The sequence below is a fragment of the Theobroma cacao genome, chromosome 9 (assembly GCF_053813885.1).
Source record: "Theobroma cacao isolate CCN51 chromosome 9, ASM5381388v1, whole genome shotgun sequence".
Taxonomy (NCBI): domain Eukaryota; kingdom Viridiplantae; phylum Streptophyta; class Magnoliopsida; order Malvales; family Malvaceae; genus Theobroma; species Theobroma cacao.
In genome coordinates, this window is record NC_142647.1 from 936,902 (window position 1) to 964,141 (window position 27,240).

Here is a 27,240-nt window from a genome sequence, read left to right on the forward strand (position 1 = left end):
AGATAGTATATATTTGAAAATTAAAAATGATAAATTGACTTTAACTTTTTATTTATAATATATATAAAGAAAAAAAAAGGGCTTACTATCATTATAAAAAAAATTAAAGGTGCATGCTCTCTATTTTTTTCCATATATTACTTTACAAGGGAAAAGACCATAATACCCAAATTAATCTTTTTGCCCTTAATTACCAAAAAAATCAATCAATTAATAAACCAAACCCCAACCCCACCTATTTTAGGCCCCCATACATCCAACCAGAGTGTCATTGAATCATTTACAGTCTGTAAATTTCAACTGAAAGGACAATAGTACCCTCACCAATAATCCATATTATCTTGCACTTGATGGTAATTAAGTCACTTCAGATCCCCTATAAATACCGGCGGTCCATATTTTTGCACCTGCACGGTGATTCTTGTCACTATTCTTCCTTCCCCCCCCCCCCCCCCCCCCCCCCCCCAACCCAGGTCCACCGTTTTTCCACCATATCGCTGAAACTCCGGCCCTCGGCTCTCGGCTCCGGCACAATCTCAACGTACTGGAGGGGGCCTCAGATCGCATAATTCTCGGTAATTCTCTTTTGTCTACGTTGTCTCCTTGTACATTTGTTTTTGACATGTCAGTTTCTTTAGATTGAAGTACATAGGAATGTTGGAAATGAGGTTCTAACTTTAATTTCCACGAGGCTCTGACAAGTGGAGATTACGTTTTTTGCATGAATTTTTGTGTGTTTAGGAAGAATTCTTCACTCGGATATGGTTTGTTTTGTTTTGTTGGTGTACTGTTTACGTGTCTGCTTGGAAGTTCAGTTTTAGGGTTGATAATTAGGTCATTTCTTGTATGAGTTATCATTTAATTGTTAGATATAGGCATATATGTGAGTGTATGTCTTTTTTTTGGTTCTCGGAGCGAAATTTGATTGAAAATTATGAATCAGTTTAAAAAACAGGCATGAAAACCTTGAGTTTATAGTTGTTTAATGGTAGATATGTGAGTCTTTTGCTTTAACTTTAAGCGCTCAGGGTAAATTTTAACCATATTTTTTTTTGTTGATTTTGTATGTTATCGTGATGGGATATGTTTATCAAAATTTTCAAGATTTATGTACATCTATTTCAAGATTCTGAATTAATCTATTCATTTATCTGTGTAGTTGGATGTTGTCATGATGCATGTTTTCCTTCCCTCTCCTGCCATGCTGGGTTAATTTACTGAGTCATTATCTGATTAGGTCTTTTGGAATGTCATATCACTTTCAGATTAAACGACAAGATGGTTTCATTAACTCCATTGCTTTTTTTCCATGACCTGAATGACTTTTTCTTTTTCAACAGTTTCCTTTGTCTTCCTGTAGTGCTTGCTGCAGAAAGCTCCGTCTGTTAGATTATTTTCATTTAGTGTTTACTGTGCTAGCTGAAGGTGGCCGTGATGATTGAACAAGTTTGTGCAATCATGATCCATTTAGGGATATTATATATCTGTATGGTCCCTGCATTTTTGGTCCACGTGCATGCCGGTTCTATGCACTGCTTTGTTAAAAGACTTTTAATTTAACGAACAATGAGACAAGCAACGTCCACAACTGTTTTATGTTAATTTGTGGTTGTCTTTTTCCTTTTGCGCGTGAGCGTGTGTGTGGGGGGGGGGGGGGGGGGGGGTTGGTTATTCTTTTTATCAATTTTATCTCACTCACGTGTTTCATGTTTTAAATTTTGTGTGTGGTCAAAAAATTTTTTTTTTCTAGCTGGAAGTTTTCCTATATATGGAAGCTACTTAGAGCATGCTGCTTGGATCGCGAATTGTTTATAGAAGTAGTTAAAGAAACAATGTGCTGGTCAAATCTGTATTGGTTGAATTTATTACCAAAATTGTGTATCTTCATTATTTCACCCCACTCTGATAAAAGTTGCACTTGTGCCCCTGTGGATTTTTAACTATGTTGAAATAATTTTATCGTGTAACGTGTGGCAGGGTCTTCATATGGTTTTTCATGTTGCATGAGGACCCATTAATTTTCATCCCTGATAGCGCCACTGTGGGGGTGGCAGTCGCTAAGAGTGAAAACATCTCTCATGCATCGAAGAAGATATACAAGTTATATGTAGTTAGTTGCAGAACATCCTGTGGATATTAACACCTTCACATTGCATACATATCATAATTAAGGGGACTAGTTGTTTAGCCTTTTCTTGGCATTTCAAAGATAAATCTGAAACACCATTTTATTTTGTCAACACCATGTCTAATGGGGCCTGGTGGAATAAGGATTATCTTTTGTTTGGCAGTAGGGTCGAATGTCCATTTTTTTCCTTATGTATTTTAGTGATTGTTATTTTTATTTGTTAATCTACCTTGATGTCCTTTGGTATATACATTGTGTAAGTGGGCTCTAATTTTGGTACTGCAAGGTTTAAAAAGTAAACTCAATAATTAATTGGTCTAGATGATTCTTTGAGTTAGTTGATATTGTAACGTATCAATAATATAAAGAGGTGAAAAGACTGCAATCTCTTCTGTAATGTTGTAATAAGGTCTAAATTGATTTTAGTGTTGCACTGATTTGTTTTCTTCTCATGAATTTTTAGTAATTCCTGTTTTTATTGTTAATTCATTTCTTAAGTTCACAAGTTATATAAGTGAACACTAGTCTTGGTACTTTAAAGTCTTTAAAATACAGATATTTTCACTTTCTTGCAGAAGATGAGTAGCTTGGTTGAGAGGCTTCGGGTTAGATCGGATCGGAAGCCAATTTATAATATGGATGAATCAGATGATGATGCTGATTTTATATCTGGAAAATCTGGTAAAACTGAGGAGAAGTTAGAAAGGATAGTCAGGACTGATGCGGTCAGTTTTCTCTTTTTCTTATGCAATAGTTGTTTTATGTTTCTGGTAAAAAATATTTCCTCTAATTAAGATGCCTATTCTTCCTTCTTGCATCACATTTGATCTTTATATAGACTTCGTGTCATGAAAAATGTTGAAGGTCAACTGCAGAGAACAATGTTGGCATTTGGTTACATTATTTAGTTTTATGTTTTTCTCTTCTTAGTTTTAGATATGGGATGTTCAAATGGTTCTTGGTAATTTAGTTATACTTTCCATTTACCATTTTTTAATGATTATAATCACAGAAAGAAAACTCATGTCAAGCCTGTGGAGAGAGTGAAAATCTCTTGAGTTGCGCAACATGTACCTATGCATACCACCTAAAGTGTTTACTTCCTCCATTAAAAGCTCCTCCACATCCTGACAACTGGAGATGCCCTGAATGTGTACGATTCAATAGTACTTTTTAATATTGTGAATGGCTCTATTGGGTAACTGTGATAGTTTACAGCTGCTGAGAATTACATTTTTGCTCTTGCAGGTTAGCCCCCTTAATGACATTGAAAAGATATTGGATTGTGAAATGCGTCCTACTGTGGCTGATAATAATGATGCTTCCAAGCTGGGTTCGAAGCAAATATTTGTGAAACAGTATCTTGTAAAGTGGAAAGGGTTATCGTATTTGCATTGCACTTGGTAATTTTCTGGTTAATCATGTTTGTGATATTTGTTTTAGAAAACATTGGCTATATACGTACTTGGCTGTGTTAGGGTACCTGAGAAGGAGTTCCAAAAAGCTTTCAAGTCCAATCCTCGTTTAAGGACTAAGGTGAACAACTTTAATCGACAAATGGGACCAAACAATAGCTCTGAAGATGATTTTGTTGCCATTAGACCTGAGTGGACTACAGTTGATCGAATCCTTGCTCGCAGGTTTTCTGTCTCTCTGTCTTTCTGTTTCTATTTTTATTTTATTATTTTTTGTTAGGGGGGTTTTAAATGACAAAACCATTAAACGAACAATACTAGGAGCTTGCACAAAAAAAAAAAAAAAAAAGGGTGTGATTTTATCATCTAGTAAAAGTTGGAACATGCAGACATTCAGTAATCATTTCTCACTTATGATATCTGAGTTCTTGATAGTGATATACTTTACTGTTTGTAAATCTGGAGCTGTTTGAGCTTTGATGCTGGTTCAGTAGCTGATGTATAATTGTGATATGCATACTGAATTCTTCAGGGGAGACTCCAACAATATAGAGTACCTTGTAAAGTATAAAGAACTTCCTTATGATGAATGTTATTGGGAGTTTGAATCAGACATATCTGCATTTCAACCTGAAATTGAGAGATTTAAGAACATTCAGTCCAGATCTCATAAATCTTCTGCTAGCAAGCAGAAAAGCAGCCATCGAGATGCTGTTGAGTCCAAGAAAAAATCAAAGGAATTTCAACCCTTTGAACATACTCCTGAATTTCTTTCTGGAGGTACATTCTGATTTTTTCCCCTGCAATCTGGCACTTGTCTGAGTACGCTCACGCATAATTTGGTCATTATTAATAGCTTGCAGCATTTTGTTGGAATTCCAGGCTCACTGCATCCTTACCAGCTTGAAGGGTTGAACTTCTTGCGTTATTCTTGGTCCAAACAAACACATGTAATTCTTGCTGATGAGATGGGCCTTGGTAAGTCCTGTTTGACGAGAGGGTGCTTTCTGAAGGAGTTTGAGCAGGGTTGCTAATGCTTTTTCTTTGTTTGGTTGCAGGTAAAACCATCCAGAGTATTGCAATTTTAGCATCTCTGTTTGAAGAGAACCATACTCCTCATTTGGTAGTAGCACCACTTTCAACATTACGGAACTGGGAACGGGAGTTTGCAACATGGGCTCCGAAATTGAATGTTGTATGTGCATTAAAAGTATCAAATTACTAAATTTGTTTACCAATATATGTTATTTTTATTGAGGATACACATGGTGCAGGTTATGTATGTTGGCTCTGCCCAAGCTCGTGCAATTATAAGGGAATATGAATTTTATCTTCCTAAAAGTCATAAGAAGATCAAGAAAAAGAAATCTGGTCAAATTGTTAGCGAAAGCAAGCAAGATAGGATAAAATTTGATGTCCTGTTAACATCATATGAGATGATTAACTTGGACACAGCATCGTTGAAGCCAATAAAGTGGGAGTGCATGGTAAAATCTTATTGCTCATTGAATCTGTTTGGTAGTTCTTAATTGAGGTTTTGGTATGACTTGCATCATTGTGTAGATCGTTGATGAAGGTCATCGGCTCAAGAATAAGGATTCAAAGTTGTTTCTTTCGTTGAAGCAGTATACCAGTAATCATCGCACTCTTTTGACTGGAACTCCTCTTCAGGTTTGTTCTTTGTTTTTGGTATTTCATTGGAGATAGTGAAAATTATCACAAATATCATTAAAATTTCAGATATCCTTGATTTGGATGACACTGTTCCATACTTGTTTAATGAAATATGAATATGCTTCATCATCGGCAAAATTATGTTGAATTGTATTCCTTTCATCCAATGACTTGCAACATCCTTCCTTTTTGATGTCTCAAGATGAATGCCGCTTTCCAAGTTTTCATAATAAATTAAGTCTTCCATTTCTTTATTATCTTTTTTATTCTACCTAAAAAACCATTAAACTTTCATCTGAGAGAAAATTTTCAAAATTTTAAAAATTTAATGTTAAGAAATAAAGTGAAGCATCATATATCACTTCTTTTAAGAACTGATGCGAACCTATGTACTTAAAAATATGCATCCGTTGTTTTGTGTTTGTATCTGACTAAAGTGTAAGCTTGTTTAGAAATAAGATGCTCATATCTAGAAGTGCCTTAAATAACTTTGTCTTTGTTTATATTTTCCTGGGTTCAATTCTTTTCCAATAATGAAAGAAGTCTACTGAGTGAGTTCTGGTTCTGGCTGTTTTTGCTGATTCTCAACATTTTATGATTATTTCAGTTTGTCATATGTTTTTGTGTCAGAATAGTAAATTTAACTTAACTTGATTTGTATATGTTGTCTAATTTATATATATATATATATATATATATATATATATATATATATATATATATATATATATATATATATATATATATATATATATATATATATATATATATGCGCGTGTATGTGTGTGTGTGTGTGTGTCTCTCTCTCTCTCTCTGCCTATCTGTTTCTGCTGACCAGCTTACTGCTTCTTGTCTGTCCGCTCATGCCTTGCTTGGACTTGATCCCACCACCATAGCAGGATTAGAACGATATCTTCCCTTATACACACACACACAGACACACACATAAATAGATACATATAATATTACAATTTATGGACTTACTCATGGGCATTTGATTGGTTTTAGAACAACCTTGATGAGCTTTTCATGCTGATGCACTTTCTTGATGCTGGAAAGGTTAGTATCATGTCAGTTCTGTGGAATATGATTTATTAATCAAAAAGGCTTGCTGGAAGATTTTATAATTTTTGAGCATTTTCTAAGGGTTTATTTTGTTCACCTACTTGCAGTTTGGAAGTTTAGAGGAGTTCCAGGAGGAATTTAAGGATATCAGTCAGGAGGAGCAGATTTCAAGACTTCATAAAATGTTGGCCCCACATCTCCTTAGAAGTATATATCTTAAACCATTCTACACGATCACATGTTTTCTGTGCTTGGTTAATTGCATACTTCTCCTTCCCTATGAACAAAATGTAGTCTTAACTGCTAATGGCTTTGATTTCAATGCCCCATATCCTGTGGACAATTTTTTTGGTTGTTCAACACCAGTTGCTGTAAAGCAATGCAGGCTATCTCACTTTGGCTTTCTTTTTTCTTGTGACTAAGTGAGCTTTAGTTTTATTGGGAAAGAATATTAATATTCCTGTGGGCTTACTGAAGCTATAATTCTTGGATATATATTTTGTATAGTTTACTGGTTCAACTTGGTGCAAATTGTTGAATGCAGGGGTGAAGAAGGATGTCATGAAGGAACTTCCTCCCAAGAAGGAACTCATTTTACGTGTTGAATTAAGTAGCAAGCAGAAAGAATATTACAAGGCAATTTTGACTCGTAACTATCAACTACTTACCAAACGCTGTGGTCCACAAGTAAGTCACATGTTTTAGTAAAATAAGCAAGTCACATGTTTTAGTGAAATAAGCTTCTTCTCTTCCCCCATCCTTGCTGGTGGGAAAGGTCCCCTACTGCTTAACTGCCAAATTCATTTTTCCTGGATTAGATATCTCTAATCAATGTGGTTATGGAGTTGCGGAAGCTATGCTGTCATCCTTATATGTTGGAAGGGGTTGAACCAGATATTGAAGATGCAAATGAAGCTTACAAGTAAAATATATGTGTATTTTTCTGCTAAAATTTCTATAATTTATTGTTTTTGTTGTTATAATGAGAATTTTTTTTTATCTTGACCTACTGCTGAAACTATTATTCTGTATGCCATGAGTATATATCTGTTTTAGTCATCTACGAAATTATGTACTGATCCATTGAATGCCTCTATTTTCTGCTTCTACCTTTTCTTCATGGCTTTACAGACAGCTCTTGGAATCTTCTGGAAAATTGCAACTGTTGGACAAGATGATGGTAAAGCTTAAAGAGCAGGGGCATAGAGTTCTTATCTATTCCCAGTTCCAACACATGTTGGACTTACTGGAGGATTACTGTACTTACAAGGTGTTTATCTGATTCTCTCTTTTGTACATCCTTCTGTATTAACATGAAGTTCTTGTGCTGAAATAGATGGTTTACAGATACATGGGAAATTCTACTTATTATGTTGTTGCCCCCTTTTTTTTTTTTTTCAGAACTGGCAGTATGAACGTATAGATGGAAAGGTTGGTGGAGCTGAGAGGCAGATTCGCATAGATCGGTTTAATGCCAAAAATTCTTCCCGGTTTTGTTTTTTGCTTTCTACTAGAGCTGGTGGCTTGGGTATAAATCTTGCAACTGCAGATACAGTTATCATTTATGACAGGTCAAACAATTACCCTCTTATATACCCTTTCCATTTTTCTTTTCCACTATTTTTGTTTGTAGTCAGAGATTTATACAATGGGAATGTTTTCTTTCATAATAGTTGATTGGTTCAGTTTCACGCTTTATTTGGTTGAGTATGGCGAGTCTTGACTGCAGGGTAAGCTGAACTGGTCTGGGATTAGAGAATAGAAAAGCAGTAAGAAGGTGTTTTGGTAGATGACAGATTGAAAGATATTCTGCTAACATTAAAGGAAGGACTGTATTCCCCAATATAATGTAAAAGTTGGAGTAATTGAGCAAGTTGCATATTGTGTTGTGATCACTAGAGTTAATGATATAAGGACCAGAAACCTAATATTTGCTATACAATACCTAGTGGCAGCATGGAAATCTAACATTTTTTATACAATATTACTAGCTTAATAAATTATTACTAGTTTGCTTGTTTTCCCAGTCGGATTTAATGACTTCTAAGTTCTGTTTATTTGTTATTTTAAGGTTGTTATTACTAGATATTCAGATATTACATGTTCCCCTATTTTGTTTGTGGTTCCTTAAAGAGTGAAAATATATTTGTCATGCCTCTACAGTGATTGGAATCCCCATGCTGATTTACAAGCAATGGCTAGAGCTCATCGACTGGGCCAAACCAACAAGGTTAAAGTTATTCCTTGATTCATATAAGGCAAGCCTTTCTCCTTTATTTATGTTTTCATAGCAGGCCTATTATCTGTATTATAGGTGATGATTTATCGGCTCATAACTCGAGGATCCATTGAAGAAAGGATGATGCAGATGACTAAGAAGAAAATGGTTTTGGAGCATCTTGTTGTTGGGAGGCTAAAGGCTCAAAATATTAATCAGGTGTTGTAAATTTATGACATAATGGTTAATAAGAAAGATTTATAAATTAACCAAAGTTCTGTGGGATACAATGGGGATAGAATGATTAAATGGTTTAGAAGGATATAAGTTACCAGTCTTATAAATTGAGTGTATTTATATATTATTATGTTGGAATAAACTGGGGTTTATAAGCAAAGTTTGAAGAATCCTAAACAAATGGATTGCTTAATTTCACCGGAGAACAACAACATGAGGTTAGAACTCAGTATGAAAGGAGATTGTCATTTGAGCAATCCCAACCAATAAATTCTTTAAATTCATTTTCCTTGTCTCGTTTTGCTAATTGCCTGTGCAGTGTCCATAAACCATTACAGTGTGTTGTGACTTCTTGAAATTCCAATCCTTTGTGCATTTTCTATTTCTCATACTTATTCTATTCAATGGAAGTCTGAGTTGTTTGGTGTCTACTGGGCGGGGATGTTGGGTTAGAGCAGGTTTTTATTTTCAGATCTTGCTTCCTCTCCAAAAAGAAGGAAATACTATCATGTAGCTAAAAATGTAATTAAGAAACTTCTGGTTCTTATTTACTTTAGGAGGAGTTGGATGACATCATTAGATATGGCTCAAAGGAACTATTTGCTGATGAGAACGATGAAGCAGGAAAGTCCCGCCAAATTCATTATGATGATGCTGCTATTGATAGGTAAACTATTTTTCTCTCTTGTTGCTATGATTTGATTGATGTATGGCCACTGCAGCTCAAAAGTTTAATTCTTGTGTTTTTTTCCTTTGATAGATTACTTGATCGTGAGCAAGTTGGCGATGAAGTGGCTTCAGTGGATGATGAAGAGGAGGATGGATTTTTGAAGGCCTTCAAGGTTTTGTCTATCTTTATATCTTAACTTGTTTTAATTTAGCCATTACTAAATAATCAGTAGCATATATGGTAAAGTTCTCTATTTGGCAGTGCCATTGTGCTTGACCAAGAAAGTGAATAATCTAATGAAGGGTCAGACTTGCTCAAAACCTTATTCCAATTCAGGCATCATACCTACCAATGTTTTAAATGTCATTCATTGAATGGACAGAAAATGGATTCTCTATTCCAAATACATCCAAACCAGATGTACATCCAATTGTTATTACCAATCTATGTGCAAATACAAAAAAATGGATACATAGGCTTGACATATGTATGACTTGATACATGTTGCTAATTGAATTGTTTCTGAAATTCTCATCATTAAAATTCCAAATCTAGCACGTCTAAATTAAATATTTTTTTGGAAGACAGTTTCATCTGGGTGCCTCCCTATTTTGAGTGCCAAAATTTAGTAGTTGCTTAGTCTGGCTTGCACGGCGCTTCGTTTAGCAGAATACCTTAGAAAATAGCCAGTACTGATAGTCAATTGGGTTCTTGAGGGTGTTTTGTATGGATTTGGGTCATGAGAGTTGCCTCTTAATTGTCTAAGATAGTTTGCTTTGATGGGGCATTCTTTCACTTGGAAGTATATTTAGTACCCCTAGGGAACATAGTCTGTGCCATATCCAGAAGGCTTTTTATTCCTCCATGGGTCCACTTATGTTAGGACAACCATCTGTCAAAAATTCCGTTACTTACAGTGCTTGCCTGTAATTAAGAAATTAAATGTAGGGCAAGAGCAATAGAGTGTTGAAAGTCAGTTGAATGAATTGCTGGCTTACTGAAACCTGTTCCAATGGCAAAATAGGAGCTGACATATGCATTGGATCCTTTTTTGGTATTTGCACACAGATTGGTAATAACAATCGGATGTAGATCTGGTTTGGATGTATTTGGAATGGAGAATCCATTTTTTTTCCATTCAATGAATGACATTTAAAACATTGGTAGGTATGATAGTAGTTGCAGAGTCTGCCTTGCATGGCACTTCATTTAGCAGAATACCTTGACTAGAAAATATTCAGTACTGATAGTAGATTGGTCACTTGAGAGCGTTTTGTATGGATTTGGGTCGTGAGAGTTGCCACTTAATTGTCTAAGATAACTTACTTTGATGGGGCATTCTTTCATTTGGAAGTATATTTAATACCCCTAGGGAACAGAGTCTGTGCTGTATCCAGAAGGCTTTTTATTCCTCCATGGGTCCACTTTTGTTAGGACAACCATCTGTCAAAAATTCCGTTACAGTGCCTGCTGTAATTAAGAAATTAAACGAAGGTCAAGAGCAATAGAGTGTTGAAAGTCAGTTGAATGAATTACTGGCTTACTGAAACCTGTTCCAATGGCAAAATAGGAGCTGACGTATGCATTGGATCTTGTTTTGGTATTTGCACGTAGATTGGTAATAACAATTGGATGAACATCTGGTTTGGATGTATTTGGAATGGAGAATCCATTTTTTTCCATTCAATGAATGACATTTAAAACATTGGTAGGTATGATGCCGGAAATGGAATAAGGTTTTGAGCAAGTCTGACCTGTCATTAGATGATTATTGACTTTCTTGGTCAAGCATGATGGGACTACCAAATAGAGAGCTTTACTATATATGCTACTGATTATATATTGTTGGTGTTGCAAGTTTGCTGAATCATACGCATTCACTGTATTTTAGTACTTTCTGGCTATAATTTGCTGTCTTTTGGTCTCTCACAGAAAAGAACTACTGTTATTTGCTGCAGGTAGCTAATTTTGAATATATAGAGGAAGCAGAAACTGTTGCAGAGGAAGAAGTTCAAAAAGAGGCCATGGAAAACAAAAATACCGTGAACAATTCTGAAAGAACAAGTTATTGGGAAGAGTTGTTACGAGACAGATACGAAGTTCATAAAAATGAGGAGTACAATTCTCTGGGAAAAGGAAAGAGAAGCCGAAAGCAGGTATTTTATTATCACTGTTATGTCAAAATTTGGTCATGTCAGATATTGGGTTTTTTAAGATGCCTCTGGAGTTCAATGACTTAGCTCCACCCTGCTTATTGATTGTGCTGGTTCCTAATGTTGTGCTGGTACTTATGATTTCCTAGTCTTATCTTAGGAAGATTTATCTTCTATTCTTTTTCCTAAAGAATGTAACTTCTGCTCTCTGAATTTCAGATGGTATCTGTTGAAGAAGATGACCTTGCGGGTCTGGAAGATGTAAGCTCAGATAATGAAGACGATAACTTTGAAGCTGAATTGACTGATGGTGATACAACTTCATCTGGAAATCAATCTGGGAGAAAGCCTTACAGGAAGAGAGTTCGTGGTACGTTTTGCCTGCCCTCAAGGTGTTAATCCTTCAGTGGAAAGAATATATTAATCATGTATTGATCATTTTTCCAATTTCTAACAAATTTTGTAGTGGATAGTACGGAGCCAATTCCTTTAATGGAAGGTGAAGGAAAGTCTTTCAGGGTGCTTGGTTTCAATCAGAGTCAGAGGGCTGCATTTGTTCAGATATTGATGAGGTCAATCCTTCTGTTATAATGTTTTGGGTGCTATTTGATGGATGTTAATTTCTTCTCTCTCTCTCTCTCTCTCTTTATATATATATATATATATCTATATGTCAATTACTATCCTTTTACTTTGGACAGTTTTGATTGCAAGAATATGAAGCTTTGATGGGTTTAATATTCTGAGTCTCATCACGGTGTTTTGATTGTTTTTAATTTATTTCACTCTCCAGATTTGGGGTTGGGGACTATGACTTTAAGGAGTTTGTACCTCGCTTAAAGCAGAAGACATATGAAGAAATAAAAGAGTATGCAAAGTGACTTTTTCTTTTTATTTGTTAATTTCTTGCCAGATTTGTGTGTATTGTAGATGTTTGAACATGTGACAGTGAAGTCTTAGCTAGTATTTTACAGGTGGTGACATTTTTGTTCATTTTCTATCGTGTTGGAATGGTCTGTGCATATATGTCTGGAGTTTGTAGAAAATGCAGCTGTGTAGTTTTTAACTTTCTATCAGTTGGGTGTGCTATAGAATTGGTTGTTGTCAGAATTCATGCTAACATGCATTCACTTCAAGCCTTTTTGATCTCCTCTTCTAATGATTGGTTACAACACTTTTTATCAATGTTAATTTCCTTTATTGCAATTTGCTTGTTCAAATCTTATTCTCTAGCTATGTTTCTTTTATTGCATGTATGAGAGCATGATAGCCCAAAATAGCATTTATAGTCCTTTTTTCCAATCTTATTTTCAGTTATGGTGTTCTCTTTTTGAGCCATATCGTAGAAGATATGAACGACTCTCCGACATTTTCAGGTTATTCATCAATGCTGCATGGAAATTTTTATTAGTTTTCTTTACCTTCAATTTTTCGATTCTTCCCTTGGTGTTTGACATGTGATCTACAATATATAATGTTTGGTTGTAGATGGTGTTCCGAAAGAAGGTCTCAGAATTCAAGATGTACTAGTTAGGATAGCTACCCTGCTTTTAATAGGTCAAAAGGTGAGCATGCCAATTTGGATTCCCTGAGTTCGAGTCTTTCAATTTTTGTTTTTATAAATTTCAAATGTGACACATCATGTTTCTTGGAGTAATGTTGATTTTTTATGCATGATGTAAATCTTTGAATGTTCTTATGCATTTTGAAGGATGCTTAAGATTTTAGGCAACTAAAAAAATGAGGAAAATGTAAAAGTGATTTTAATTAAATCATGATCGAAAAAATACTGTATACTTGAAATTAATGGCAAAGAAATACCCTGTTATTTATCCTTATCTTTGCACTTTTTGAGATTGACCTATTGAATATATTGTCTTGTTTCAATATTTGAAATAACAGGTGAAGTCTGCATCAGAAAACCCTGGTACCTCCCTTTTTACTGATGATATACTAACGCGCTATCCAACTCTAAGGGGTGGAAAATCTTGGAATGAGGAACATGATTTGTTGTTACTGCGTGCTGTTCTAAAGTATGTATCACTGAATTTCTTCGACATACACTGCATGGTTACACTTATACTTCTGATATGTTTGCATTTTTGTAGTTAACATTGAAATATTAGTGATTTGGGTGATGAAAAAACTAATGTTTGACAGTTAATATTTCTCAAAGATCTTTTAAGTGTTGAGGTGCATTGTTGGTGCACCATGCTTTTTGTAATAAAACATGGTGTGCCGATAAATTTGTGGCCAGTTTTTTGTACTCTTGAAGTCTAGTGTATTTGGGGGCTCTTATGCCTGTGATGCTATTCAAATTATACACCAAGAGTGCATGCTTGCAACATCTAACTCCAACCTAGTTGACCATCGATGAATGTGATCCACCCTTGTAAGCTCTCTACCTGGTTGACTGCTTTGTATGCGGTACTTTTATAGTGAAGTCTTAGATGTAAAAAAGAATCAAAGCATGTGCTGCATACATTAAGTTCAGATCTCTCTAAATCCGTGTAATAGGTTACTGTGGGACCTACATTTGTTCTGTTAGTGTGTTGGTGCCCAGTCTGTTATCTTCCTATGCTACTTGCTGCTGCCTGTTGATATTGTACTTTTGATGTATGGAGGTCATGAAGGACATATGTCCAACTTATGGAGTGAGATAGATAATTTGCATAAAATTTCAAGTTTTATGCACAATATGGTCTGGTCTTGCTTTATCTACCATAATGCAATCTTACGCTGTTATGCGTCACAATTTGACTTAGGCATTATGTTAATACTTGGTCACTTATTGTTTTACTTATTTGATTATTAGGCATGGGTATGGAAGATGGCAGGCTATAGTTGATGACAAAGACTTGAGGATTCAGGAGATCATTTGTCAAGAGTTGAATCTTCCCTTTTTAAACTTTCCTGTTCCGGGGCAAGCTGGTTCTCAAGTGCAAAATGGTGCTAATACAACCAATTTAGAAGCAACAGGAAACCAGACTCAAGGAAATGTCTCTGGGAATGATGTAGGAGGGGAGGTAGCCCAGGGAGTGACTGATGCTGTGAACCAAGCACAACTATACCCGGACCCTGCTGCTATGTATCAGTTTAGAGATTTGCAGAGAAGGCAGGTTGAATATATCAAGAAAAGGGTGCTTCTCTTGGAAAAGGGGATGAACGCAGAGTATCAGAAAGAATATGAGGTAAGTCTAATTACTGCTAACAGAAATTGCGATGTTGGCTAAGGGTGTTGTTCTGTTGCATGATAAATGGCATTGGCTGAGATATAATACCTGGTTAGAAGTTCTGGCCTAAGCAATTCTTAAAGTTTGGCTTATAGTGCACTCTTTCTTTTTTACTTAGTTTTAATTAGAGGGGAGAAAATTACGTCATATCACATGTAAGGAAAAATAGAAAAACAGGTTAGCTTTTTCTGTTTTATGGGGAAGGTGGGGTTGGTTTGGATGGGGTAATTGCCCTCATCCAGCATTAATCATACCTTTTTTTTTCACTTGAAGAACCTGAGTGCTGACGCATTCAGAATTTTATTTGGTGCTTTGACATATGTTCTTATGATAATATGAGCCTTGGCATAAGTTGGGATTTTTACTTCGAATCGTTACCCCATTTGTTTTATCATTTTCCTCATCACTGTTGAACTGATTTGAATTTTTGAAGTAGTTATTCTTTGAACAACATGATGAAAAGAACTGTTAGTTATTTCTTATGGGGTTTTTGGGATATGAATTCTATATTTGGAGCTTTGAATTCTGAAGGTGGGATCTTGGCAGCATTCGAAATGAAATGGAAATTAAACCTAGGCATGTCATTTCTCAGGTACATCAGTAATAGGTAGTGGTTAGTTGTGCAATTTTGCCAATGGAGTGTGTTCTGGTAGATTATAGTTTGACTTCTTGAAGCATCACTGCTGCTGTCCACATTTAAATTCATTATTCAAGTCACTTTGGCCTGTGTTCTTATGTTGTGAAGTTTTTAGTAGTTATTACTATTTTGTAGACAATCCATTTGGTCCAGTTCAATAATTGGCTGTGCAGTTATAAACTATCTTTATAAGTAGCTTTCTGTACTGTGACCTCTATGTTCCGTGTTAAATCTGTCATAAACTTGCATATTGTCCATCGCTAAAGCTGGATTTAAGCTGTTGAATGAACAATGAAATTAAATGAAGCTTACAGATGCTTGCAGACTTACTGTTTGCTCACATCCTTAATTGTGCTCTCAGGATGAATTAAAAGCTAATGAAATGACAAGTGAAGAGCCAGAGAATGGACAAAACGTTGCAGACATGCCAAATGCAAGCTCAACAGAGATCCCTTTCCAAGTGGTTGACCACTTAATTCCAATAGAAGTAATTGGTAAGTTGTAATTCCTTGAAGCATAAAATTGATTGAGAATAGTCATTACCTATTTACAGTTTATCAGGCATCATTGTCATATCCAAGACAGGTTAAATTCATAACAGGAAAGAGACAAATTTTTCCTTTTAACTATAGATAGTTTGCTTTCTGGATTACCAGACACAGAATCATCTGTACTCTGAATAAGAACAATAGGATAGAGAATGCACAGGAGTGGGAGTGTACACCACCCCCCCCCCCCCCCCCCCCCCCAGGCCCCCACCCTCCTCCCAAAAAATAAAAAAAATAAAAAAAATGGATAAAAGATAGAGATAACTGGTCCTCTATGATCCCCCTTTAACCTCTAAATGTTTTCTGTGTTGGTTAAAGAGTTACTCTGAATGGTTTTAATATCTTTTAGTGTTCCCCAGTTTGCTTTGGTGATGACTAAAAAATTCCTTGTGCAGCATCAGAACAAATTTCAGCAGCTGCTTGCAATGATGATGCAGATCGATTGGAACTGCCGCTGCATTTTAATAAGGTACATCATTGTGTTTGATGGGACTGGGCTGGAATATATAGGATCAAGTGGATAGGATGTTATTGCAGTCTTTGTTGAGACAGCATTCATTCTAGAAAATGGAAATTGTAGCAAGTGAGATCAAGGGCCATCTTTTGATTAACAGGTTTGGTGAATTTTCCGATTTGTTGCAGATGTGCAAGATATTGGAGGGCAATGCTCTTGAAGCTGTGTGTAGCGTCAATTTGAAGAACAAATTCAGTCCACTGGAAGAAATTTGTGAGGACATATCTCGGATTCTGTCACCCACACAGCACTATCCTCATACTTCAAAGCCGCCTGTACTTGGCACACAGAGCACTGTTGCAGCAGGGTCCCGTCCACCACCTAATCAACATCCGGCCATTGTGACAGGTGTTGAGATGGAGGACTCACCAAAGGGAACTAAACGAAAGAAACCTGCTACCGTAGAGGAAATCGACTTAGATTCCGGCCCAGGTCTAATGAAAAAAGTGAGTAAATCGTCAGGTAATGTTTCTCCTTCAAAAGATTCATCCCTGATTGACTTAAAAATGTTTGCCACAGGCTACCGGAGCTGATGCTGTGATGGTAGAAACAGGGAATGCAGACGGTGGCGCAACTGATGCTATGGCTAGTGGAACTGCAAGGGGAAAAAGCTCCGAGAAATCCGAACCAGGGGTCATTGTTTTAGATGATTGAAATGCATAGAGGTGATTTATTGAGGCTGCCCCAAGCCTAAACTTTCAATGATTACCTTGTAATAAATCCTTTAAGACATATTTTCCATAGGATATCTGCGGTATTAATCCGTTTAAAACATTTAAGAACTTGCTTCAGTTTCAAAAACTCTAGTTTGTTTTCTCAACTATAATTTGCTTCTCTTTTATTTATCTCATAAGTCTCACCGTCCTCCATGAAAATGTTCTTGATGATAAATAAAAGGATGCAAATTCATGTCATTATGTTAGTATTATAAGATTGTTTGATAAGAATAAAACACAATCACACAAAATCCCACATTCCCTGCTGCCTATTATTACCTTTATCTAGTCTTTAGAGATATAAAACAGACGAGTGGGGCCGTGTGATTTCCAATCAATCGACATCCTACCATGGAAAAGATTGCAAATGTTTGGGCTTCTGATCTGAGCCCTTCCCTACTTAATCCAGCATGTTGGCTGGTTTTGCAGGTCTTCCAAGTCTCACTTAGAGAGGCAAATTATATATTGTAATAGAAATAACAAACCAATGGTTTCTTTTGCTCAGGCTAAAGCTTTTGCCGTTTGCATGTTGACCTTCCAAGGGATCATATTCATTGGTCCTTCTTTCTTTTCATTAATCTTTCTAGCAAACCAAAGAAGAAAATATTTTGTGATGCATCCTTAATGTTTGAATTATAAATTGTATGTATTTATTTCAAAGTATCCGTATAAACGTTTAATTTACTCCCTTGATGAAACGGTGTGTATTAAAAATAAAATCAAGCATCATATTTTTTTCTTTCTTTCATTTTACTACTTGTTTATAAAGCACATAGATGGTATTTGAATATTATTATATGTAGACATGCATGCATATAAAGCTGGGAGCACTCAGTGAAAAAGAATACATTCCTTTGAATCTATATAGTGGTGGATATATATAGAGAAATGAAACAGGCTCTGCCAAAAGGAAGCATTGTTTCTGTATAAACAAATTCCAATTGTAAAGCAAAAAGGGTGGATGAGAGAAGATGAAGAAAAGGAAGAAAAAAAAAAAGGAAGGGAGGGGAAGAAACCTGGAATTCAGGCAACTGTTGGGAGAGTGGAGACAAGAGAGAGACAAGTCTGGGGCTTCTTGTTCACGCATGCCTTGCCTACATACAGCAACCTTTCAACCCCAACCTCTCACTCTCATAAGAGAGTCTCAGACATGCCAACCTGTTCTTCCAACAAGGCTAAACCAAGCTCTTTCTCTCCCTCCAATCAACAACTCTGCTTTTCTCTTAAGCAGAATAAAAATACACCTTCGCAAGTGACCAAGAAAAGGGTCACTGAATGTGGGGAATCCCCTGCTGGATTTTGCTCTTTCCTCTTCAAGCTAAATGGTAAATGGGTTATTTGCATAATGATTCACATATGATTATATGTACACGGTGAACGGTGATAAACCACTCAAACATTATTAGCTTTGAATGTATGTATGCATAGCATAGATTTCTTTGTAACCTGTTTTTCATACTTAAAAAAGTACAAGAACAACATAGCAGGAAATTTACTAAAACTTGTTTCCTTTCCACCATCGTAGGCTTAAACTTACAAAGGAATAGCAAATGAAAATTCTAATAGAAAACCCAAACCTGATAATGATTCTTTCTAGGTTCCAAAAGGGTCTATCCCATAGACATTGGGGTCCATCATTTGATGTTCTTATGAGGGTTTGAAGCATAGACAGGTAGTAGGTCACCGTCAAATCCCTTGGCAGTGCGAGCCAGGTAATACAGTCGGCGCGTTTGCCAGAATTCTTTTCATAATAACACACCCAAAAAAAAAAAAAACAGTACCATGCAAAGCATCCGTCCCATAAAACATCATAAACAAATCTATAAAGAGACATAGGTTGGCTCCTAGGAATCTAAGCTCTTCTCTTTATATATGCACACGCCATGCTCTTTTGTTTCTCACAGCAAAAAAGAGAGCAAAACTGCAAGGAAACATCCATGGCAACTAAACGTCATGAGAATTATCCGATTGTTCGGGTTACCAAGACAGTTTCCGTACTCCCAAAATCCTTGCATCCACAGCAAGTTCTCCGACTTTCCAATTTGGACAGGCAGTGCCCAATGCTCATGTACATGGTTTTCTTTTACAAATCCTCTTCTGCTTACCAGAGCCTGTCGCTGGACTCAGTTTTTAGTAGCTTGAAATCTGGGTTGGAAGAGACGCTGTCGATTTGGTATCCTGCTGCAGGTAGGTTGAGTTTGAATCCGAATGATGGCAAGCTTGATCTTTGGTGCAACAACAATGGTGCAGTTCTAGTTGAGGCAGTTACAGACGCTAAGATCATTGACCTTGGAGATCTTTCTCAATACAACGAGTTCTTCGAGTGTTTGTCTTACAAACCTGTTTTTCATGGGAACTTCTCGGATATGCCTTTACTTGTTGCTCAGGTGAGAACCACCATGTTGAGCTTTAAGAACAAATCATCTGACACAAGCCCTGGTTATTTTTGTTCTTTTAGTTATTCCCATGTCAATATGTCTTTCCTGTCACCCTTCTAATATTTATTGGTTTCATCTATCAGACTATAAACATCAACCAATGACTACTTCAATGCTTCCAATTTTGCTTCTCCTAAAGTCCTTGCGAAGAAGTACATAGATCACAAGCAGCCAGGCCTAGCCTTTTCTTCTTATATATGCCTTAGAGTTGCTCCTTCTATTTTTGGTATTGGATGCAACTTCTGCTTAACTCTCTACAAAATATTACGTACTGCTAAAATGATCCCAAACTCGACGTATTATCACAATCACATATTGAAGTTGACACCCTTTACGGGCACTGTAACATGGACTACGAAATGAAAAGAAAGCAGCAAACTGAACAATTTTATTGTGTGATGTACGTAGGTGACCAGGTTCGGCTGTGGAGGCTATTCGATTGGTATTGGTGCGAGCCACTCGTTGTTTGATGGACCAGCGACCTATGATTTTCTCCGTGCATGGGCTTCCAATTCTGCTATTTTGAAAGAAAAGAGAGGCACCGAGCTTTCCAAACCGGTGCATCAGAGGGGGACACTGTTGGTGAGTAATCAGGGGCGTACCAAATTGCCTGTAAGTGGGAGCACGGCGACAAGGGCTGCAGCCATAGATCATTTATATCAGTTGATAAAACAGGCTATTGCTGGTCAAAAAAATTGTGGTCCTGATATGAAGTTTGGAACCGGGAACCTTCCTGATATGGGGAACTCAAATCTTGTTCTCAAGACATTCCACCTCAGTGATGCAATGATAGAAAGCTTAAAAAGAAAGGTCTTTGGTGGGAGGAGGGGTAGCTCTTCATGTTCATCCTTTGAACTGCTTGCAGCTCACTTATGGAAGGTAAATTGATTTCTTAACTAGCTATTAATTTCAATTTCCAACTGATGGAATCGATCATCAAAAGGGTAAGTGGACAAAACTTTCACATAACAATCCGCCATGAAAGACTTTATACAGAAGAAACTAGGATTAGCACCAAATCAAGAAGGATTTTTATGTTTTGATAAAAGAATCTAATACCATCTAGGCAGTAGGCACAAAACTTCGGGTTTTGTTTCAGAAATCATTACACAAACCATAATTTGAAAATTCAAGTTTCCAGGAAAGTGCCAACTGGAACATTTGCTAGAAGTTATAAATATCCAGCATGTTGCAGGCGCTGTCGTAGATAAGAAACTGATGTAGACTTCTCATGAAGATGATCACAGGTTATTTCTACAGGTTATATGTGCAGATATATTAACGATTAGTGTTTTCTTTTTCTCACTCCAGGCAAGGACAAATGCTTTAGGAGTAAGAAAGGGAGCGATGGTTTGCTTGCAATTTGCTGTGGACATAAGGAACAAGATGGTGCCGCCACTGCCAAAAGGTTTCAGTGGTAACGCCTATGTATTAGCATCCGTTGCCTTGACGGCTGAAGAACTGGAGGAAGCAAGCCATGAAGCCATTGTGGGGAAGATAAAGGAAGCCAAGAATTCGATCAGCAACGACTACGTGAATGCGTATAACCAGGCATTAGATGGACCTCAAAGCACTCTCCCTCCAATGAATGAGCTAACCCTTGTCTCTGATTGGACAAGGATGCCATTCCACAGGATTGATTTTTTACATGGAGAAGCAGCCTATGCATCTCCTTTGGCCTCTCCAATCCCTCAAGTCGCATATTTCATGCAGAATCCCACTGATTCGAGAGGCATTGATGTGAGGATTGGTTTAATTCCTCAAACCCTGAATGCTTTCTCTCATTACTTCCTCACCAATTTGCAATAAGTTCCCACACCCTTTAGCTTTAATTTCATCTATAATTTTTCTTTGTTAAAAGCTGGAAGTGGGTAAAGGGTGGTAACATAGGATTACCACTACATTAGGGAATGATATTTCAAATACTATTGGTCAGAATTTCTTATACTACATAATATATGAGATGAAAATGTTGTTTGACAAGAATAAGCTTGACTCGTTTCTTCTGTCATCAGCAAATTAGGCTAAGCTTTCCTTGAAGAAGCAAAGCCGGCTCCCTTTTTAGTTTGTAGTGTGGGGTCCTGATGAATCCAAACCTAATCTTAAATTATGAAACATTGCTAGTACAAAACCGAAAGTATAGGGTGTACTCATACAAGGCAAACTTAATAAAATTCCATGATGCACAATTGGGCCAATAAGCAATAAGTATTTATTCATTATACAATATAATTAGACAGGTCCTGGCTGGAGAAGTTGATCTTCTCAATTGAACTAGAAAAACTGAGCTAAAATTTTACAAGAATAAAAACTGCTAGTTGCCAGGAATAGACAAGAAAAGAACAGGAAGAAGAGGTCGATAAAGGCAGAAATGAGATGAAGGATAGATATGTTATTGGTTACATGAGGCAAAACTATCAAGAAGAGCAATGCTTGTAGTGCAGATCCTTCTTTTGCTGTTAGTAGCTACACTCTACTCTCAGATGCATGTCCTGTGGGAATAACCATTGCATCCAAAATCGCCATCCGCTAGTTTCCTTGTGTCTGGGCCCTGCATCATAGACAAAGATACCCACTGTCACAATTATAGTTAAATGGTAAGAATTGTAAATCCATGTACAACATGGTTATTGTTATTGATGCACCAAAATTCAAAGGCAAACAAGAGATAGATTATTTACTAAAAGTTAGTAAACCACCAAATTCTTTAGGCTCCATCAAGTTTATAGAAATCTTGATAAAAGAGAAAATAAGAGAATTTATCAGGAAATTTTCAATCCAAGAATCCTACACTTTAACATGATTGGTGGGATAAAATAGAACAGTTACAACATGACAGGCATTAGAGAAACTATAAATCTAATGGCAGAGAAATTGAAAAAATCTTCATATTGCAGGAGGAAGAAAGTAGCATGTGTGAGTTTAATTAGGACCTGTTAAAACTTCTCAAACTTACCTCTAAGTTGTTAAGACCATGAAAGATTGATCTAAGTCCATACAAGTAATGTCAAAATTATTGACTCTCTTTCCAGTCAGATCAATAACCAGGATGTACTGACCTAGAATCTATTTGGTGTAGACTTAATGTACTTTACCCATGTGGCATACTGGTAAAAGAATTCTTAGGATGTTGGGGGTGGGGGGGGTGGGGGCGGTAGGAGTGGGGTGATAAGAGTAGCGAATGACAGTGTCATATTCTGGCTCACTTGGTGAAAGGTTGGACAATGTTTTAATTAAAGAGATATCCCTGGAGTGAAAACTCTGTATTAGCCATAAGAAACATGAAGTCAACATAAGCTTCCCCATCAAAGTAGCAACAAAATTCCCCCCTTCAAGCAGAAGTTCCAAATGATTTTGAGCATCCTTAACAATAATTTCAAACAAGCCTCTAAATCAATACTTTCTGAATAATGTAAAATATCTGCAGCCATAAAATATTAACCACATGGTAATAGACAACCTATTCAAGTCATGTTTGGTTGCCTTTTGGTTTGCGTGTCCTATGCAATTGAAATGAAATTTTATAGGCTTGAATACATGCAAGCTCTGTACTAGAGCATGTGACCTTGCAAAAGTCAATATCTACATCTCAAGTTAAATGACAGAAGCTTATTTGCAAACAGAGGATTGCTTCTGAACTAAAAAGAAAAGATCAACTCTCTGTTTAAGAAATACATTATTAGAAGAGACCATTTGTACTTATTCACCCTAACCTAACTCTCTAGGCTAAATGAATGCTAATGAGTCCTTATGCCAATTCACTGAATTGGTAAAGCATGCTTTGGCATGTCATTCAATAATTGTTTCATAGGAGATAAATAACTTGCACTAAACTTGTCCAAAGGTAGCCAGCCATATGTCTGATCTACAAATCACTTGTTTATTTGCTTAAAAATTTCTCCTTTCAAGCATGCATCCATATCCTTGAATACCTTTAGTAGGCTGTTTAGTTTGATGGCTGAAACTAAGAAATATAATTGCATATCAACTAAAGAAGAAACTACTACTAAGCAAGATATGAGCAATCTTACCTCTTTCATCATTGCACTTGCCAAATCTTCCAAGGAGCCAACGTTGTAACCTCCCTGTGGCCTTGGTTGGAAATACCCTTCCTTTTGAATAACTGCTGGCTCCATAGCTGAGTTAAAACCTTCACTACGCTTGAGGGATATGGGATCAACAAAGTTTGATGGTGCAATTGAATCCAAGTCCATATTTCTGTGAAAATTTGGGTTATTTTGGTCCAAGCACTGGCCCAAAGGAACCATAGCGCCATTAACAGGGATTGAAGAGTTTATTGAACAGCACATAACATTTGAATGGTAAGGGGCATTCCATTCTGGAGGAGCACTTCTAATTATTTGCCCTGCATTACAGCTGGTAGGGGAAGCTTGGCATTGTAAATCTGCTTTTGAACACTGCAATTGATTGGAAGCAGTAGCTATGGAAGTAAAATCAGATAAAGTATTCCCATTTTGGAAGCCCATTGTAGAAACACTGTCTCTCAAATTACTAGGATGCAAAGTGGTCTGTTGAGAGCTTCCTTCTAACATTAAGGAGTTGCTTGTAACACCAAGAAGTGGATTATTGGAGCATCCAGATATTCTTGCATCCATTAAACTGCCAGAAACAGGGAAAACTGTAGTATTAGCAGCAGTGGGCAGCTCTCCAATGTGGCTAACACCCTTGTTATTTTGTAGTTGATCAAGTTCCAATGACATTGGCATCCCTTGTAGTGTGTTAGCATTATGGTTGCCAGGAATCACGAAAGATTGCAACTTGCTCTGATCATTACTGGTATTGCCCGAGTTTTGCACATGACCTAATTGAATCATTCCTGGAGAAGGAAGGCCACGCACACCTAACCCAGCAGGTGTGTTCAATCTTCCAAGCACACCACTAGGTGGGAAAGATCTTAAGGCTGCATTGTGAAGCTGATCAGATCCTGCTAAGGTATGGAAATTCCCAAGTCCATTCAGAGGCCCCATACGCAAATAGGTAGAATCTGCACTGCCTAAGGCTGCCACCATATTCGCTTGCTGGTTTGCCACACAGCTGATTCTTTTCAGGTAAAGCCTATATTTCTGCAACCACAAAAATAAGACAGTTAACTACCTGATACGATAGGATCATAGTAACTTTGGCAGGAAAGTTCAGAATTAATGCCTGGAGATGGCTGGCAACATTTTCTCTGGTAAGCTTTTCAACATTCATCAATTCTAGGATCTTTTTAGGTACAGCCTCTGCTTTACAACCACATGAAAAGTTAACATGGAAGCTTCATGCATAAGCAGATTCATGTATGAAACAGAACAGTTTAAAGAAAAAGCAAGAGACCGAGAATTGAATTTCCAGCAATAGAAATATTTTTTATACCGTGAACTGATTGGTGAAAGATCATAAAACTTAATGTCAATAGTAGAAATTGATAATGCTGGAATTCAACAGGTGAAAAATTATCTCAAATTATCAGAATCTTCCTGATAATAAGAGTTAGTACACATTAAAATGAGGGTAGACAAGTGAGTCAACAAAACAAATAATAGTAATAGTTATGGCCATATATGTTAGCCAGAGATGAGAAGTTGAGAACATACTGTCAATGCCCAACTGATTAACAGCGGCAACAAATTTGCGATGCAACTCCACTGACCAAACAACACGAGGCTTCTTTTGGGTTGATGGATCCTCATTATCATGCCCATTCTCATCATGCTCCTCATCCTCATCTTCATTTTGGTCCTTCCGCTTTTTGTTGAGCTTCCCATTCTGATCAACACTTCCCATCCCTGCAGCCCCACCATTGTCAATATGAGGCTTGTCTTGGCTGCCAGAATTATCCCCGTCTTTCCTGTCAAATTTCTTTCTCCTGACTACATGTTGCCAGATATTTTGTAGTTCCTCTATTCGAACAGGTTTCAGCAAATAATCACAAGCACCATGAGTAATCCCTTTCATCACAAGCTTGGTATCACCATTTGCAGACAACACTGGAGGCATTTATCATATCATTAGGTAAAAAATAAGATCCAATTGTTCTACAACTTTAACATAAAGAAAAAAAAAAAAGCAAGCTCCTGAAGTATCAGCTTTAGTCGACTTTGAATTGGGTAATGTCAAATTAATGAAATGTGATCCAAAATCCAAATTTTCTGAAATTTTTTCCATTTTGGCATGGGAAAACGAAATTGATGAAAGCTGTGAAGATGCCCAAAATTGAAAATCCGTCAGTATCTGGAATTTATGATAAACAGTTTGTCTCTAATTTTAAAACTTGATAAATATGTAAAAATAATTTAAAAAATAAGCCAAAAAAGCAAAAAGCAATGAGTATTAGATTACTAGCTTACTTATGACAGGCAGGTCCATCTCAAGCCCCACATGCTCAAGTAACTTAAAACCATCCATGTCGGGCATATGAACATCGCTGATAACCAAGTCAAACTTGTTCTTGTTTTCTCTCAACAACTTCAATGCTGTGATAGCCTGACTTGTTGTGGTAACTGCAAAATACAGAACTTTCACAGTAAATGAACCATCTTTTTTAACACAGATTCAAAATCCACAGATACAATTAACAGAATCAATAAGAATAATAGCAAATTAAAAGATTGAACTAGGATTCTTAGGAAAAGAATCTAAAATGGCAAAATTATCAAAGGCATGATTTATTGACGATTAAATAAAATGAACAATTACCAAATCATGAACAAAATCTCATTTAACAGAAGAAGAATACACGAATCTAAGAACCATCTGCAAAATCGAAGAGATATCGAAAAATAATATCTTTCTTAAGATTTTCACAATGTAAATGCGATGAAGTGAAATTCCCAAAGTTCACAAAGATTTCACCTTGATGGAAACCAACTAACACCAATAACCAAAACATCTATAAAAACTCAACAGAAAATCACAAAACCGAAAACCCATTTCTATAAACTCACACAAAAGCAGAGGTTTAAGAGAGAACAAAAGAAAAACGAACCATTGTACTGGCATCGACGAAGCAGAGTCTCGAGCAGTAAAAGGCATGTCGGATCATCGTCAACAGCCAAAACTCGCATTCCAACTGGAAACTGATCCTTTGGTTCACTGATTGCGCGCTCTACTGTCATTTTTTACAGAATTTTTTTTTTTTTTGCTTTTTTGCCAGATTAGACACTCTGTTTCTTGGTTTAGAACAAAACCCAGAAACTATAATGACCGAAACTTGAGGCAGAATGAGAGAGACAAATTTAGATTGTAATAAGGGGTGAATTTAGAGGGAGGGAGAGAGAAAGAGAGAGAGAAAGGGGGAGAGCAAGTGATTAAGGAACGTGATTGATAAGTACAGAATATGAAGAAAAGATTTTGTCTTTAATATTTAAAAGACGGTAAACTCTGTTTTAATCTCTGTTTGTTATTTTAACTTACAGAGAAAGAGAAAGGGAAGAACAAAAGAATATAGAATCTAAGCCAAGTATGGCAATTGACAGTGAGAGCTTCTGGATTCACAAGTAGGACTTTTTACTGAAATTGATTTGTTTTTACCATTATCTGACTGAATAATTTTTGCCCTATGGAGTTTTTTACTTTATATTAAACACAGTTT

General features: G+C 36.5%; 3 protein-coding genes across 4 annotated transcripts; 2 read left to right on the forward strand and 1 right to left on the reverse strand.

Moving 5' to 3' along the window:
* Positions 1-461: 461 nt before the first annotated feature.
* On the forward strand, positions 462-17,406 carry LOC18587721 (CHD3-type chromatin-remodeling factor PICKLE-like). Its single transcript, XM_088809923.1, is given in 32 exon segments — positions 462-575; positions 2,704-2,853; positions 3,141-3,281; positions 3,377-3,531; positions 3,607-3,768; positions 4,076-4,323; positions 4,426-4,521; positions 4,602-4,738; positions 4,818-5,030; positions 5,107-5,214; positions 6,226-6,276; positions 6,390-6,489; positions 6,827-6,969; positions 7,101-7,204; positions 7,414-7,552; positions 7,684-7,853; positions 8,446-8,512; positions 8,597-8,719; positions 9,295-9,404; positions 9,498-9,579; positions 11,366-11,563; positions 11,780-11,930; positions 12,027-12,132; positions 12,354-12,428; positions 12,875-12,936; positions 13,049-13,125; positions 13,463-13,593; positions 14,376-14,751; positions 15,792-15,924; positions 16,374-16,447; positions 16,621-16,995; positions 16,997-17,406. Coding segments are annotated over 31 exon segments (4,404 nt in total). The 5' UTR covers positions 462-575; positions 2,704-2,706; the 3' UTR covers positions 17,147-17,406.
* A 1,689-nt stretch (positions 17,407-19,095) lies between these two features.
* On the forward strand, positions 19,096-21,595 carry LOC18587722 (HXXXD-type acyl-transferase family protein). The gene is made up of 3 exons (XM_007011687.3): positions 19,096-19,595; positions 20,055-20,525; positions 20,958-21,595. The coding sequence occupies exons 1-3, from the start codon at positions 19,146-19,148 to the stop codon at positions 21,453-21,455; spliced, it is 1,419 nt and encodes a 472-aa protein (XP_007011749.3). The 5' UTR covers positions 19,096-19,145; the 3' UTR covers positions 21,456-21,595.
* Positions 21,596-21,799: 204 nt separating this feature from the next.
* Positions 21,800-27,002, reverse strand: LOC18587723 (two-component response regulator ARR12-like). 2 transcript variants are annotated; one of them, XM_007011688.3, is made up of 6 exons: positions 26,635-27,002; positions 25,997-26,149; positions 25,244-25,636; positions 24,813-24,889; positions 23,678-24,730; positions 21,800-22,197 (listed from the first exon to the last, which is right to left on the reverse strand). In XM_007011688.3, exons 1-6 carry the CDS (start codon positions 26,762-26,764, stop codon positions 22,126-22,128), a joined length of 1,878 nt encoding a protein of 625 aa, XP_007011750.3. In that variant the 5' UTR covers positions 26,765-27,002; the 3' UTR covers positions 21,800-22,125. The 2 variants fall into 2 exon arrangements, with proteins under 2 accessions (XP_007011750.3, XP_017983742.2); XM_018128253.2 differs by having other exon boundaries at positions 24,813-24,892.
* Between the last annotated feature and the right edge of the window lie 238 nt (positions 27,003-27,240).